Raw genomic sequence first — 16,434 nt, 5'->3', positions numbered from 1 at the left:
ATGGATGGATGGATGGATGGATGGATGGAGAGGTTGGTGGGTGATGGAAGGATGGATGGATGAATATTCTCTTGTTTACAACACAACTGCCAAGAAACAGTCTCAGTACCAAGATAAGATCAATACATCTCAGATCTTTTCACTTTTAAACTGGACCAAAGGTGTTTTAAGAGTCGGGTTATCCTATTAAAGTAGCTGAGGGACAACTTTTATTTGTAAACCTAAGAGCTGTCATGTGACTGAATTGAGGCTCTTGTCATACTGTCTCATTCCAGCCAGGAAACAAATGTTAATTCAGTGGAAAGCCAGCGGCTCTAACCTCAACCATGTGGTTAGAAGACCTTAAATGAACCCCATCATTTTGAAACAATCAGAAAACCTCCCACCGATAATCTGAGTGGGAGTGTTCTACCTGCTGAGGTCTTTGCTGGGAATGATCTGGATACATTCCCTCTTCTGGAACGTCCTCTCGATCCATGCTCGTTGAATCTGGAATGGAAACAGAAACAGGAAACATCAGTATCTTCTGCAAATGGACAATTACGACGGCTTCAGCTTTGATTATGAGAGAAGCAGGTCAGATTTCAGCCAAATTAAACTTCTTTATCTATGTCCAAGAATTCGATAATTGAGAATTTATCAGGTCAACAAATGTGATTATAGAAATTTGATTTGACAAAATAACTGGACTGAAAGTAAATAAGAGTTTTTCACCTTTAACTCCCAATATGAAAAAAAAAATACATTTGTTAATCATAGCACCCTTTACTGGCCAGTTAGTTCCATATATGATTCAATGCAAATGTCAGCAGCAGACTGTGAAAACTGCCCAGCGCACGTCCAGTGGAAGTGACTAAACAATCGCTATGCACAGTACTCTGTACCGAATATTGCACTAGTTTGGAATATTATTGAGCTACTGCTATTATTTATGCACTGTTAAATGTTCACTTAATCTGTAATATATCACCTAACTTATCCTCTACCTATTTCCTCTGTTGAATATTATGTTATTGTTCCTGTTTATAGTTCACTGACGTTAACGCACAAGTCGACCTGTATAATATCTTCATAGTGCCTCTTTTATCACTGCGTATATTTTGCTCACTCATCTGGATATATGTGCCAATATTGCATATGGCATAAATCCTACCTGTACACACCTTGAGTATACCACACTATTTTTGCTCATACACTTACTGTTGATTGCACCTGTACATGGGTAATGACAATAAAGTTGAATCTAATCCAAACTCATCAAATTTATGAACATATCTACAAAGTTTCATGGGCATTGTAAATTGATATTTAAAAATATTAACCCCTAAAATTTGATTCTGAAAAATCCGCCAATTAGGTGCAGCATACAATTGAAGGCTTGTTTAAGTGTGCCATTTCAGAATTTTGTCTAAACTGGTTTATGAGATACCAAGATACTGTGTGAGTTGTAACTAAAGAACAAAGGACTGATGGATGGGCAGAGAGACCAGAAGAGACGCAGCAGCATCATAACCAAATAAAGACTCACAACACTGGCTAGTGACAGGAGTGGATGATCAGCTGCAAACATACCAATAAAGGGAGTAAAAGTAGAAATCACATAAAATATAACCATGGACATCATCCTAACAAGAAAGTGACTCAGCAAAAGAATGTCTTTAGTCAGAAGCTTCTTCAGATTTGCTGTAAAACAGGCCGCCACAGGAGACCGTTCGGACTGCGACAGGAGATCCTTCTGACAACTACAGGAAATCTTTCAGATCACTACAGGAAAGACCTTTAGAACGCTACAGGAATAATTAATAACTCTTTAATAACTGAACCAGCACCCCCTTTGTGGCACAACACCCTTAAGACCTCTTGTCAGGGTTTGACACTTCCCCCCAGTTTTTGAGTTTCAGTTCTGTCCCTCCTGTTTCCCATTTGCCCTGATTGTGTTTGCACCTGTGTCTCGTCGTGTCTCGTTATCCCCTGTGTATATCTGGTTTTGTCATTCCTTTGTTCCCGGTCGGTCCGTACTGTTTCCACCTCCATGTCTCCTCGTAGTTTTTTCCTCCATGATCCTGGTTCTTTGTTAAACCTGCTCTGCAGCGCTTTGTTTTTGCCTTTTTGTAAATAAACCCTTTTTTGTTTTGAACTCCTGGCTCCTGCTCTCCTGCGTTTGGGTCCTCGACAAAACCGAATCATAACAGAACGGACCGACCAGATGGACCCAGCGGGAGAGCGCCTCACGCTGCTGGAGTTTTTGGCGAACATGCGCTGGGCCGAGGAGGGGGAGTATGGGGACCCCTTTTTGGGAACACGCCTGGCTCTGGGTGGGCCCAGGAGCCTGCAGGCTCAGGGTAGACGACGGCGTCGGCCTCAGCCCCAGCCTGTTCCTGCTCCCTGGGAATCGGCCGAGAACATGCGCTGGGCAGAGGAGGAGGAGTATTGGGACCCCTTTTTGGGGACATGCCAGGCTCTGGGTGGGCCCAGGGCCTGCAGGCTCAGGGGAGGCAACGACGACGGCGTAAGCGCCAGCCCCAGCTTTTTCCAGCTCCAGCTCCTGCACCCGTCCCTGTTCCAGTGGTGGTCCCGGACGCACCTCCCCATGTTCCAGTGGTGGTCCCGGACGCACCTCCCCATGTTCCAGTGGTGGTCCCGGACGCACCTTCCCATGTTCCAGTGGTGGTCCCGGACGCACCTTCCCATGATCCAGTGGTGGTCCCGGACGCACCTTCCCATGTTCCAGTGGTGGTCCCGGACGCACCTCCCCATGCTCCAGTGGTGGTCCCGGACGCACCTCCCCATGTTCCAGTGGTGGTCCCGGACGCACCTTCCCATGTTCCAGTGGTGGTCCCGGACGCACCTTCCCATGATCCAGTGGTGGTCCCGGACGCACCTTCCCATGTTCCAGTGGTGGTCCCGGACGCACCTTCCCATGTTCCAGTGGTGGTCCCGGACGCACCTCCCCATGTTCCAGTGGTGGTCCCGGATGCACCTCCCCATGTTCCAGTGGTGGTCCCGGACGCACCTTCCCATGTTCCAGTGGTGGTCCCGGACGCACCTTCCCATGTTCGAGTGGTGGTCCCGGACGCACCTTCCCATGTTCCAGTGGTGGTCCCGGACGCATCAGCCCCTGCTCCGGTGATGGTCCCGGACCCCCCCCAGCCAGCTCCGAGGACCCGTGTCCCCCCCCAGCCAGCTCCGAGGACCCGTGTCCCCCCCCAGTCAGCTCCGAGAACCCGGGTCGCCCCCCAGCCTGCTCCGAGGACCCGGGTAACCCCGCAACCAGCGCCTCGGACCCAGGTACCCCCGCAGCCAGCGCCTCGGACCCGGGTACCCCCGCAGCCAGCGCCACGGACCCGGGTCTCCACTCAGGCAGCTCCGAGGATCCTCTGCCCCCTGACACCGGCTCTCCGCATCCTGTCTGCCCCTGTTCCGGCTCCCCGCATCCTGTCTGCCCCTGTTCCGGCTCCCCGCATCCTTTCGGCCCCTGTTCCGGCTCCCCGCATCCTGTCTGCCCCTGTTCTGGCTCCCCGCATCCTGTCTGCCCCTGTTCCGGGTCCCCGCATCCTGTCTGCCCCTGTTCCGGCTCCCCGCATCCTGTCTGCCCCTGTTCCGGCTCCCCGCAGCCTGTCTGCCCCTGTTCCTGAGGCGGTCCCGCCGCCAGTCTCTGTTCCTGAGGCGGTCCCGCCGCCAGTCTCTGTTCCTGAGGCGGTCCCGCCCATCTCTGTTCCTCTTCCTGAGGTGATCCTGGATGGATCTGCCCAGCCCCGAGAACGGCCCTCTAGCCGGTGTGCCTGGGCCCGAGTCTGGTTCCGGGGTTGGCCCCCCAAAATGACTCTCCGGTTGGCCCGGCCCCGTCGGCGTCCTCCAGAACTCTCTCGCCGGTCTGCCCGGCCTCGAGGACGGCCCCCGTGTCCCCCCCCAGTCAACTCCGAGAACCCGGGTCGCCCCCCAGCCAGCTCCGAGGACCCGGGTAACCCCGCAGCCAGCGCCTCGGACCCAGGTACCCCTGCAGCCTGCGCCTCGGACCCGGGTACCCCCGCAGCCAGCGCCACGGACCCGGGTCTCCACTCAGGCAGCTCCGAGGATCCTCTGCCCCCTGACACCGGCTCTCCGCATCCTGTCTGCCCCTGTTCCGGCTCCCTGCATCCTGTCTGCCCCTGTTCCGGCTCCCCGCATCCTGTCTGCCCCTGTTCTGGCTCCCCGCATCCTGTCTGCCCCTGTTCCTGCTCCCCGCATCCTGTCTGCCCCTGTTCCGGCTCCCCGCATCCTGTCTGCCCCTGTTCCGGCTCCCCGCATCCTGTCTGCCCCTGTTCCTGAGGCGGTCCCGCCGCCAGTCTCTGTTCCTGAGGCGGTCCCGCCCATCTCTGTTCCTCTTCCTGAGGCGATCCTGGATGGATCTGCCCAGCCCCGAGAACGGCCCTCTGGCCGGTGTGCCTGGGCCCGAGTCCTGCTCCCCTGTCCCGCCGCGGTCCCGCCGCCAGTCTCTGTTCCTGAGGCGGTCCCGCCCATCTCTGTTCCTCTTCCTGAGGCGATCCTGGATGGATCTGCCCAGCCCCGAGAACGGCCCTCTGGCCGGTGTGCCTGGGCCCGAGTCTGGTTCCGGGGTTGGCCCCCCAAAATGACTCTCCGGTTGGCCCGGCCCCGTCGGCGTCCTCCAGAACTCTCTCGCCGGTCTGCCCGGCCTCGAGGACGGCCCCCGGAACGCTCTCGCTGGTCTGCTCGGTCCCGAGGACGGCCCCCGGAACTTTGGCCGTGTGTGGCCTGGGCCCTCCTCCATGCCCCCTCCGCCCACCCTGGGTTGGGACTGTTGGGACATCTAGGATCTGTCCCTTGAGGGGGGGGTACTGTCAGGGTTTGACACTTCCCCCCAGTTTTTGAGTTTCAGTTCTGTCCCTCCTGTTTCCCATTTGCCCTGATTGTGTTTGCACCTGTGTCTCGTCGTGTCTCGTTATCCCCTGTGTGTATCTGGTCTTGTCATTCCTTTGTTCCCAGTTGGTCCGTACTGTTTCCACCTCCATGTCTCCTCGTAGTTTTTTCCTCCATGATCCTGGTTTTTTGTTAAACCTGCTCTGCAGCGCTTTGTTTTTGCCTTTTTGTAAATAAACCCGTTTTTGTTGTGAACTCCTGGCTCCTGCTCTCCTGCGTTTGGGTCCTCGACAAAACCGAATCATAACAGGATATCCTTCAAACCCCTAACCGAGACACCTTAGACCTCTAAAGAAACCCTTCAGACAACTACAGGCGATCTTTTGGACCACTACAGGACATCCTTCAGAACATACAGTACTCTACAGAAGATCCATCAGACCTGTACAGAAGAACCTTCATACCACTACAGGAGATCCTTCAATCAATATAGGAGATCCTTCAGACCACTACAAGAGATACATTAGACCTCTACAGGAGATTATTCTGAACTTTACAGGAAAGCCTTCTGAGCTCTACAGAAGACCCTTCTGACCTCTACAGAAGATCCTTCAAACCATTACAGGAAATCCTTTAGACCTTTAGACCCTTCAGACAACTACAGGCGATCTTTCATGGGGATGAACAAAGTATTTTTAGATGTTGAATTTTAATTTAAAAACGGGAAATAAAGCAAAGAGCACAATACTAAATACTAAAACATAAATCTTTACAAAACAAGACAACTTCACAAGACTCAAACTTACTCAAAGATCAAAACCACAAACACTTTATTAGGTGCACCTGCCCAACAGCTCGTTTACAAAAATGTTTAATCAGCCAATCACATGACAGCAGCTCAATGCATTTAGGCATGTAGACATGGTGAAGACGATCTGCTGCAGTTCAAACCAGCATCAGAACGGGGAAGAAAGGTGATTTAAGTGACTTTGAACATGGCATGGTTGTTGGTGCCATACGGGCTGGTCTGAGTATTTAAGAAACTGCTGATCTACTGGGACTTTCACCCACAACCATCTCCAGGGTTTACAGAGAATGATCTGAAAAAGAGAAAATATCCAGTGAGCGGCAGTTCTGTTGGTCCCTTGTTGATGCCAGAGGTCAGAGGAGAACTGGAGACTGGTGGGAGCTGATAGAAAGGCAACAGAAACTCAAACACTCGTTACAACCGAGGTTTGCAGAAGAGCAACTCTGAAGGCACAACACGTGGAACTTGAGGTGGATGAGCTACAGCAGCAGAAGACCACACCGGGCCACTCCTGTCAGCTGAGAAGAGGAACCTGAGGCTACAATTCACACAGACTCGCCAGAACTGGACAACAGAAGATCGGAGAAACTTATTGTTGCTGACCATGTCCTTCCCTTTATGACCACAGTGGACCATCTTCTGATGCTACTTCCAGCAGGATAACATGTCATGAAGAATCATCTCAGACTGGTTTCTAGAACATGAGGATGAGTTCACTACTCAAACAACCTCCATAGTCACCAGATCTCAGTCCAATAGAGAACGTTTGGGATATGGTGGAACGGGAGATTCTCATCATGGATGAGAAGCCGACAAATCTGCAGCAACTGCGTGATGCTGTCATGTCAATATGGACCAAACTCTCTGAGGAATGTTTCCAGAACCTTGTTGAATCTCTGCCACGAAGGATTAAGGCAGTTCTGAAGGCAAAAGGGGATCCAACCCGGTACTAGCAAGGTGTACCTAATAAAGTGTCTGGTGAGTGTATGTAGTGAACATTGGTAAACATAAATTTCTTTCATTCAGACTGGATAATCCTTGAAATGACATAGATTTATAAACCGCCTGTTGATTTATTTGTTCATTCTACTGGATTCTATTGGCTGGATTCCTTGGGGTGTCAATCATCCAGATCCATCATCGTTCCTGATACGTCCTTTTACAAACACCCACAGCTCAGCAACTTTTCCACATGGGGGCGCTAGAACATCCTGAAGAACAAAACAAAACAAAACCAAAAATCCTTCTTTCTGAAAGGAGGTAACACATTTAGTGACATTTATATTCAAAAGATATATATTTAAAATAAAAAAATGCCAATAATAGCAACTTTTTCAGTTGAAAAATTGTAGCCTTTTCAAAGTAAAATAATGATATTTTTCCATGAAAATCTACTTAATCTAGTCTTAGTTCAGTTAATGTGGTGATTGCTGAGTGTTCAGGCTCCAACTACATAAATCCAAACTTCCATGAGCTCTAAAAGTGGATGATTTAGTCATATTATTGCTGTTTTAGTCATATTACTGCTGTTTTAGTCATATTACTGCTGTTGTACTACGTTGTGGAGTTAACAGTACTCCACAACGTAAGTAAGATGGTGTCGAGGAAGCCTACGAGAGGAAAAAGACCAAATACTTGTAGCTAGCAATCCAAGCTGCTCAGAACGGCTGGTTTTACCAAGATTTTCCCTGTAGAAGTGGGATGTAGGGGATTCGTCGCTACATCTATGATCGCCCTACTGAAGAAAATGGGGGTGAAGGGTTGATCCCTCCAACAGGCAATCCAGTCCTTGTCAATTGCAGCGTAAAAAAAGCAGCAATTGGCTTTGGATTAAAAGAAAAGACAAGAACTGGGGTGTGAAAGCAAGGTAGGAGGGCGTGGAACTAAGGGGGGTGTAGCTGGGACGCCATATCGTCAGGGTGCCCTCCTGATGACCCCGATTAAGTACCCGCCCTTCCTCTCACTCTATTCCTACTGCTGATACCAAGGGTGTCGAATAACCACAGGGATTGAAACATCAAGTCCTACTAGCTCTACCGTTTTTTTTATCTACTCTGCTCTGGTAATATTTGTACTTCATTTAATACTTCTGGTGAAATCTCACATGTGCAGTTGTTGAAATAAACTCATTCTAAAATAGATTTCTGAGCAGGAATCTCTTGCCAGGTGGGGGATAATTATACATTATGTGATTAAATGCAACACGTGAAGCAGCCATGTCATCACTAGAAACCACATTCAGCTGTAACATCATCCCGTCTGAATTGATCCGGCTAATTTCTCGCAGAATCCTGCTTCTTTTCTCTCTACAGTAAATCCTCTACAGACCACTGTAGCGAAGTGCCTTTTAAATCTGTTTCCTGTGTGTTTAATGGACGCTCCTCTGAAGCGTCTGAGTTGTTGTGTGTTGTGTCTCTAAAAGTCCTGCACTCAGGATGATGGGGATTAGTGTCCGAGCGGATCATAAGCCTCACTTTCATTGTCTTTTTCACGTCAGCTCCATCATCATCATCCCCATGTGAGGGCGTGGGGCCTGTTGTTCTGTCTAACCATAACCGAAACCTCAGTTTAAATGGGTTCAAATCCTGGATCACCTGGAACCAAAAAATCCAGGTGTCCCTTGTGGAGCATTCTCCGTCTGTACCCGTGTACCGCATCCTGCCAGACTTCTATTCAAAATGAAATGAAAAAGAAGATCTCAATGTTGAAGAAAATGGATGAAAACATCTTTAGTCTTTGACAAATGATTGTGATTGCCACTGCCGCTACTGACAAGACAGTCAAGAAAATACAAAGGCAGCGGGTGATCATTCAGAGATTAAGCCCTGGTGTACTGCACTTATAATGATTAAGTCGTGTTAGAGCACAACTACATCATACTCATGAGGTCAGAATCAGCTGGTGTTCATGACTCTACACTGACCGACTGTATGAAATCCAGCGCTGCCACAGACGTGCAAATGCAAAAAAGGGTTTCCATGACACTTTTACAATAAACTGGATTATCTAGACGTCTGAAAACTGTATTGTTTTTGTGTGGTGTGGGTTTTAAATAACAACACCTTTGCTTGAAGATGCAGGTACAGTACGTTTATCTAACAGTTGTTCCACAATACAGTTACAGGCAGGACGACTCTAACATGTCTACCTCAGGCAGAACATATCAGAGCCAGGCAGGGGGGCGGGGCATATGCCCGGGGGCGGGGCATATGGCCGGGCCCTTTGCAGCCTGGAGCCAGTTAAATAGCACCAACATCATCTCCCATTTCACTTCACTTGTGGAGGCTCGTCCCTTTTCAAGGTGCTTTTAGTTTTATTCTGACACCATGTCACGTTACTCTAAGCTTAACTCTCTTAAAATAACGAGATAGAGAGAGTGACTTGCCGTTAACCATTTACTTCAACGTCCTAAGCAACAGTAACCAATGACCACACATCTGGGTCCCTACCATGGATGTATTATATTAACTGGATACCAGACCGGAAAATGGCCCCCGTTCATTTCAATGGAAGTTGCTCGACTGGCGCATACGCCGAAAAAAGTTCCTGACTTCCGGGTTTACTTCCGCGTTAAGGGGCCCATAGAGCATGCGCAGTTGAGTCACCTCCCATGATGCTCTGGGGCCTCCCATCATGCCCCGGGGCAACATCCATGGCACGGACACGCCTTTTGACTTTGACTTTTCTGGCCGTTATAAAACATTTTTGACGGATATAAAGTCCATGACTTAAAAATATAGAATACAAAGATTAGTAATTGCCGGTGATTACAGCTGGAGGTGTCCTGTGAACAGTTTTAGAGGCTTCTCTTTTACTATTGCGGTCTATGGGAAAAAAGCTTTTTGGGCCCCATGGGATTTTTTGTTGCAGTACCGCGGCTGGACACTGGGGGAAACCGGCGTGCCTTCTGAGTGCGAGACCCAGGGGCCTGGTCCCTACATACTAACCACCAGCCCTCTGATTGGCTGAGACATAACCAGGCTGTAACACAGCACTGTAACAGGTTGGATTAACTTTACACAACAACAAAGTCCAACAAAAACATAGCCTAATAAAACAAATACATTTCAGACACAAATTCAAGGCATTTATAGGAGTTCAACACCACGGAGCCTCCAGATCTCTCTGCAATCACCATCTCACATCCACTTCAACTAATGACAGTAGTGTACTGAAATTGGCACGGCAGCCCATAAATTCACATACAAGTTCAAGTTCAATTTGAAGTATTGTGTCCTACTCAGATGATGGCACTTGAGCTCTCATAATCGTTTTGCTGCAACTTCTTTCCACATATTGGCTGGTGTGCGGTGCCTGTCTGCTCTGACGCCTGTTCTAAGGAACTTTTTATTCATTATTATTTTCTTCATTTTCATTAATTTTGTAGTTAGTGATGCTGTTTTTTTCCCAGAGGTGTTTCACCTGAGGCTAACTGTAGTTGGTGTCATGAAGTCTTTTACTGGCCCCTTGATATGTGGGGCTTGATGTTGGCTTCTGGTGGCCACAGAGGTAACGGTGCTGGTTCTGACGTCCTTTGTGGCTCGCGTCTTGTGGGCATTCTGTGAACTTCAACTATAGCCGCAGCTTTTCTCTGTGATCTAGTAAGTGGTTTTTATGCTGTACTACTCATTACTGTATATCAAACATATCATTTATGTATTCATGATTGGTGTGGAAGTGTGATGGAGCTGTGAGTCTTAGCCTGGTACCCCTTGTACATACTCGCTCACAGCTGCAATGTCCTGTCATGGTAATCATTTATTGTTTAGTCCTAATCGTTTTTATGGTGTTCAAATTACTATGCATTCAATTTGTCTGCGTCACTTCTGCATCGAGGCTCCTGATTTTGATCCGCTCGCATGCAAATGATGTATTAAATCTACTGAACTCTTGATCTGCCACGTTTTTGTTCCTGTTACCTTAATCCACTCAGTTCAGCCCAAATAGCCACCCAGGTGGTTACAACAATTCAATTCAATTCAATTCCATTTTATTTATATCGCCTCTATTACAACAGATGTTGTCTCTAGGATCTCTCCAGAGACCAGAACATAAACCCCCGAGCAATTATTACATAAACAATGGCAGGTAAAAACTCTGTTAGTGGGAGAAAAACCTTAAACCAAACAGTGGCAAGAAAAACTCCCCTTTAGGAGGGAAGAAACCTGGACCAGGACCTGGATCATAAGGGGGTTCAACACCATAGGTGAGGACGAGATCGAGGGTATGATTAAAACAGGGAGTCGGTTTGTTTACTTTTTGTGAGATACCCGTCGATTCTAGGAGAGAATTGAAAGCTAATTTAAGATTATTGCTTTCAACATCCATATGAATGTTGAAGTCCCCCACTATGATGAATTTATCTGTACTGATCAGCAAACCAGATAGGAAATCTGAAAATTCAGACAGAAACTCTAGATAAGCACCAGCAGGGGGCCGGTACACTACCACTAACAAGACTGGCTTCTCTGATTTCCAGCTCGGGAGTTTCAGACTAAGCGTGAGGCTTTTGAATCTATTATAATCGCATTTAGGTTTAGTTTTTGTTTGAAGATTGTTATAGATTGCAACACATGATACAGAGGTGTAAACGGGGTTTTTTCCACGACAGTTTTCCATCCGTATTATCCATCTCTTCATGTTGTCATCAGTTGTCCTCTTGTGTCCACGTCCAGGAAGGTTCTCTTTAGTCCTGTGGAGCCTGAACTTCTGAAGGAAATGTCCAACTGTAGTCAGGAACGTCCTGCTGCTTGGAGATGGTCTTCCAGCCTTCACCATGCTGGTCCAGAAGGTTCTTCCTGGTCTCCTCAAACAACTGTCTCCTCTACTGTCTCAGGTCCATGTTCAGTGTGGTGGACACCAGGACACCAAACGTTTAACCCTTTAAGTACTCAGACTGACTGAAGACACCTGAGATGTTCATGACAGCACACTTGAGTTTAACTCGTATCCATGGGAAAGTTAGTTTTAGTCTGGAGGAACCGACTCATCTATCCTGGAGACTTTCAGTAGTTTTTTGTTTTCTTTAATGTTCTGTTGGACGAAAGTTTAACTAATTTTCATGAAGTGAGTGTTCAGTGAACTATTATTTATTGTTGCTTTTGTCAGTTTCAATGATCTCAGTGATCATTATAGATGTTCTTTCTATAATAGGAGACCAACATATGGATCTACCTGTGTTTAAGAGAGACATCAGTCTGATCCAGAACATCCTTGGTTCTGTTTTATAATACAATCGTTTGTAGCTACAAACATGAGTGATGGGCTTGTGCCACAAAGCTGTTCTGATGTCTGACAGTCAGACGTACATAAACCTACATAAACGCACGAGTTAAAGACGTGCGGTTGTCCGGTGGAGGCGTCCGCTGCAGGTTCTGCTGAGGTGGAGAGAATCTCTGATGGATTTCCTGAAACATCAACGATCTCTTCTGGCTGTAACACTGATCATTTTTCCACAGAAGCTTTTTGTGATGACTTTAATACTACCGTGCTGCTACTTGCTGATAAATGAGGGTTCTGATTCTAGTTTATGTGTAGCTATGAAAAGCCCCATTTGATATTTCTGGTGACGTCGCTGTCTGTCTGGATCCTTTATACGCTCCAAAATAAATACAGGACAAGACAATAAAACCCGCTGCAATGATGAGCAGGGCTTCAAGTCGAGACAGTTGAACTCTGCTGTCACGCTGGGACGTCTGAATGACTGACAGGTGTCCATCATTCCTGTTATTGGAGACAACCAGTGATTCTAAATGGCCTATAAAAGTGGGTGTGAGCATGTGTAGTTGTTTGTCTCCGTGAAGACTGGTGACCTACCCAGGTTGTACCTTTACATCATAATTCCTCTACTGACCACTAGGGTATGGATCCCATTTGCATTCACATTAAAATGTCCAACTTTACAGCAGAAACAACGTCCGGTTACGGCGTGGTGCTGGTGAGACGCACTTGTTAACGAGACCCTAAACAGCTTAAACTTCACACGACTTGAAATCATATAGCACCGGCCAGTCTAATGGTTAGGAAATCCCGAAGAATAGTGTGGTAAAGTTCAACACCACCGAATTCACCAGCTAGTAGCAGGGAGATGATGGCTGCCGTGACGTCAGAGGAACTACAGTATACCTGCATGAAAAAGGACTTCACAGAGATATTCCAAGATGTGCTGGTCGGGATAAGTGGACTCAAGAATGAATTACAAAGCCAAGCAAACAGGATAACAGAAACTGAGTCAGAATTGGGAAGGCTGAGGACGATCTACATGCCATGCACAGCACTATTAAAAAGCTGAAAGAGAAATGCGCCACGCTGGAAATGAGAGCGGAAAAGCAGGAAAATAGAGGCTGGCGCAACAACTTAAGAATCGTTGGCATCCCTGAGAAAGCTGAAGATATGTGTGCTTTTTTAGAAGGATGGCTACCAAAAGCTCTCGGCGCTGGCACCTTTCCCACCCCTCCCATCATTGAGAGAGCGCACAGGATGGGACGACTCATCGCTGGCCAGGATTCAAGACCAAGAGTGGTAATTATGAGATTCCTCAACTATAGAAAAAAAGAAAAAGTTATGGAAACACCCCGAAGAATGGGAGACGTGCAGTTTGAAAAACACAACATCCGGTTCTACCTGGACTACTCAGAAACTCTTTGATGCAGTGAAAAGGCTACAGTCAGTCAGTTACAGTTAGCTACAGTCCCTGGGCCTCCAATGGCATGTTCTACCCGACGTCCTGGTGATCGCACACGACACTCAGCAACACTCATTCACGTCGGCCCCCGACGCAGAAACGTTTGTCCAAAACATAAAGGGAAATACTGCCTCCACATCCGTGCCTAACACTGAGTAGCCTGAACTGAATATCCGTGGCTGTCTCCACACGTGCTGCTCCCATGTGGCCGGAGGTAAACAACCTCATGATGTACTGATAAGAAAGAGAAGCTGTTTTACCTTTGTTATTGTTTTACTTAATTCTTTCTTATCTCCTTATTTGATAACAGTCTACATACGTTGCCAAAGGCGAAACTCGTATGTTCTCAGAAACGTTCAAATGGTCTGGCTATTTAATAGTTTGCTGTTGCCCTCAGAGGAATGGGCTTATAAGGCTCTTACATCACACTGCTCCTCATTATGAGGAGATGTTTCAAATAATAAGTCTGTAGTTACCTAAGGAGTTACAATGATGTATTTCAGTCGAGGAAATGCATACGGGGTCTCAGGGTGTTTTTCCTTACTGTATACATGTGGGTGTTTTTTTATTTTCATTTATTTATTTTATATGTTTTCATTTGTGATGTCCTGCTGCATAGGTATTTTTATGCTCAATGGTGGGTAACTCAGAGATTAAGATCAGGTCCTGGAATGTCAGAGGATTGAATTATTAGGCAGGTATTAGATTACTTAAATCCCAAATTATTTTCCTGCAGGAATCACATTTGACTTATATGACTAAAGGTAAAAGAAGATGGCCCCATTTTACTCTCAAGCCAGAGGGGTTATTATTTTAGTTCATAAATCGGTTCCCTTCAAGCTCAGCCATGAAGTAATTGACCTGGCAGGCAGATACTTTATTTTACAAGGAACAATATTGACATCCCCAATTACCCTTGTAAATGTTAATGGACCCAATATGGACAATCCCACCTTTTTTCAAAATCTATTTCTTACTATATCCTCTACTCTCAGACAATATTATATATAATTGGTGGTGACTTGGAACAACTGAAGAAGAAGAAGCTCCACAGGTGTTGATGTTTCTCATTCACACGCCAGAAAGGTCTTGCTTCAGTCTATAATTCATCTTAAACTAATGGAGGTCTGGAGGAAACTCCATCCTAACAAGGAGTTTTCATGTTACTCTAGTACTTCTAAAACTTCATCACGTATTGATTACTTTCCGATCTCTATGAGTCTGCTACCTCACGTGACTGATTGTGCTTACGATAGAATAGTATTATCTGATCATGCTCCCATATTTCTTTATGTGTGGAGTTTACATGTTCTCCCCGTGCTTGCGAGGGTTCTCTGCGGTTACTCCGGCTTCCTCCCACAGTCCAACATGCCTACTAGATAAATTGATGATTCTAAATTGCCCATGAGTGTGAGTGTGCATGGTTGTTCGTCTCTATACGTGGCCCTGTGATGGACTGGACACTAAAACTAATACAATACAAGTGGCTCTGCAGAACTTATGTGACACCTGTAAAACTACATTCTACAATCTCAACATTCCTGATAGCTGTATAACATGTAATGGTTGTGCTGGCACTCTGCTGCACTGCATGTGGGAATGCCACAAAATTCTGTTATTTTGGATGTATGTAACTGACATGATTTCACGTATGACTAACACGGTGGTTCCACTTGAGGCAAGGCTCTGTATGTTAGGTATTTATCCTGATCACTATGTACCAGGCTGCAAAATAGCTCCCCTGATGGATCTGTCCTTACTTCAGGCTAGGAGAGCGGTTGCATTGAGGTGAAACGGCATGGACGGCCCAAACACAGGGAATGTGGTTACGGGAGATGGCGTCATGCTCGGCACAGGAGAAATTAACTTACGGTGACACATTCACTATTAGTGTTATTATTATGATTTGATTTTATGTCTTGGACATTTTTTTTAAGATCTATCTTTGATTGTTTGTGCTGTTGAGCCACACTCAACAGCACAAACACAAAGAGAGGGGAGGAGGGATGTTCGGGATGTTACTGTCCTTGTCCCTGTATGTTCTATCAAACAAAACAATAAACAATAAACTTATTGTTAAAAAAAACAACAACTTTACAGCAGAAATAAGCTGGTAGCCAAAGCTAACTTTGATTGACATGGTGGGTTTGTTCCCTCGACCTCCAGCGCGTCTGTGCTCAGTACAAACAAAGAGAGGCTTCAAAAAGGCTCTACAGGAAGCGTTCGGGGGAGAAGGCTCGTACACTTCTTTGCTGGAGTTTACAGCTGAAACATTTGGTGTCTTCCACCATAGTAGTTTAGTTCATTTTCCATATTTTTAGATGAATCTAACTTTAGGCTCACAGGTTAGTCCAGGTTAGTCCCGGTTAGGGTTAGTCTCAGGTGTCGTCCTTACCTTCAGTGACCCAGAGGTGGTGTCTCGTCTGAGGGATGAGCGTTTCTGCGATCCGTTCGTCCCCCTGATCCCCCTGGCATCCATCATGAACAAGTTCAACCGTCCTCCACATTCATCCTCTCATTCTGTCTGTCTCCTTGGTCCTTGTTTCCTTGGTCCTGGCCTCCTCTGTCTCCTCAGAGGCCCTTGTGTCGGGTTCAGGCATCTATTGCGAATGCGAGAGAGAACAGAGCCTCGGCCCCCTCAGCTGTAATCAGGATTAGAGGTGGTGGTGGTGCAGCTGGTGGGGGCAGAGCTCTTTAATGGATGCACATGTAATAGCCAGTGATGGAGGTACATGTGAGGATCACTGTTGTCACATTAATCTGCTGATGTCGCTCCATCTCAGAGGTGACAGCACCAGCTCCTGGCTGCAGGACAAACAGACGCTTAAGGGGGTTTTAGCAGTTGAGGATAACAATAATAATAATAGTAATAATAATACATTTGATTTATTTAAGGCGCCTTTCAGGGCACTCAAGGTCACCTTTACAGTGCGCACAACATCGATTAAAAGAGCAAAAAGGACAACAATATGCTTGCAATAAAATCAGAACTCAGCAATAGCATTATAAGGCGCACGGAATATACGGTAAGATGCCGTACTGTAGTGGCTGGGGTTGAGTTGCGTATCTACCTGATGGAGCTGCG

General features: G+C 46.8%; 1 protein-coding gene across 2 annotated transcripts in view; it reads right to left on the bottom strand.

The window, feature by feature from the left end:
• The window catches only part of LOC133457322 (transient receptor potential cation channel subfamily M member 1-like), a 69,823-nt gene extending 53,908 nt beyond the window's left edge, over positions 1–15,915 (bottom strand). For both annotated transcript variants that reach the window (XM_061736465.1, XM_061736476.1), the window contains exons 1-2: positions 15,745–15,915; positions 413–489 (exon numbers count right to left, since the gene is read on the bottom strand). In XM_061736465.1, coding sequence (XP_061592449.1) covers positions 413–489; positions 15,745–15,831 — 164 coding nt within the window. In that variant the 5' untranslated portion in view covers positions 15,832–15,915. The remainder of the gene's footprint in view (positions 1–412; positions 490–15,744) is intronic.
• Between the last annotated feature and the right edge of the window lie 519 nt (positions 15,916–16,434).

The sequence above is a fragment of the Cololabis saira genome, chromosome 2 (assembly GCF_033807715.1).
Source record: "Cololabis saira isolate AMF1-May2022 chromosome 2, fColSai1.1, whole genome shotgun sequence".
Taxonomy (NCBI): Eukaryota; Metazoa; Chordata; class Actinopteri; order Beloniformes; family Belonidae; genus Cololabis; species Cololabis saira.
Note: the sequence above shows the minus strand (reverse complement) of the source record. Positions and strands in the feature narration are given on the sequence as shown.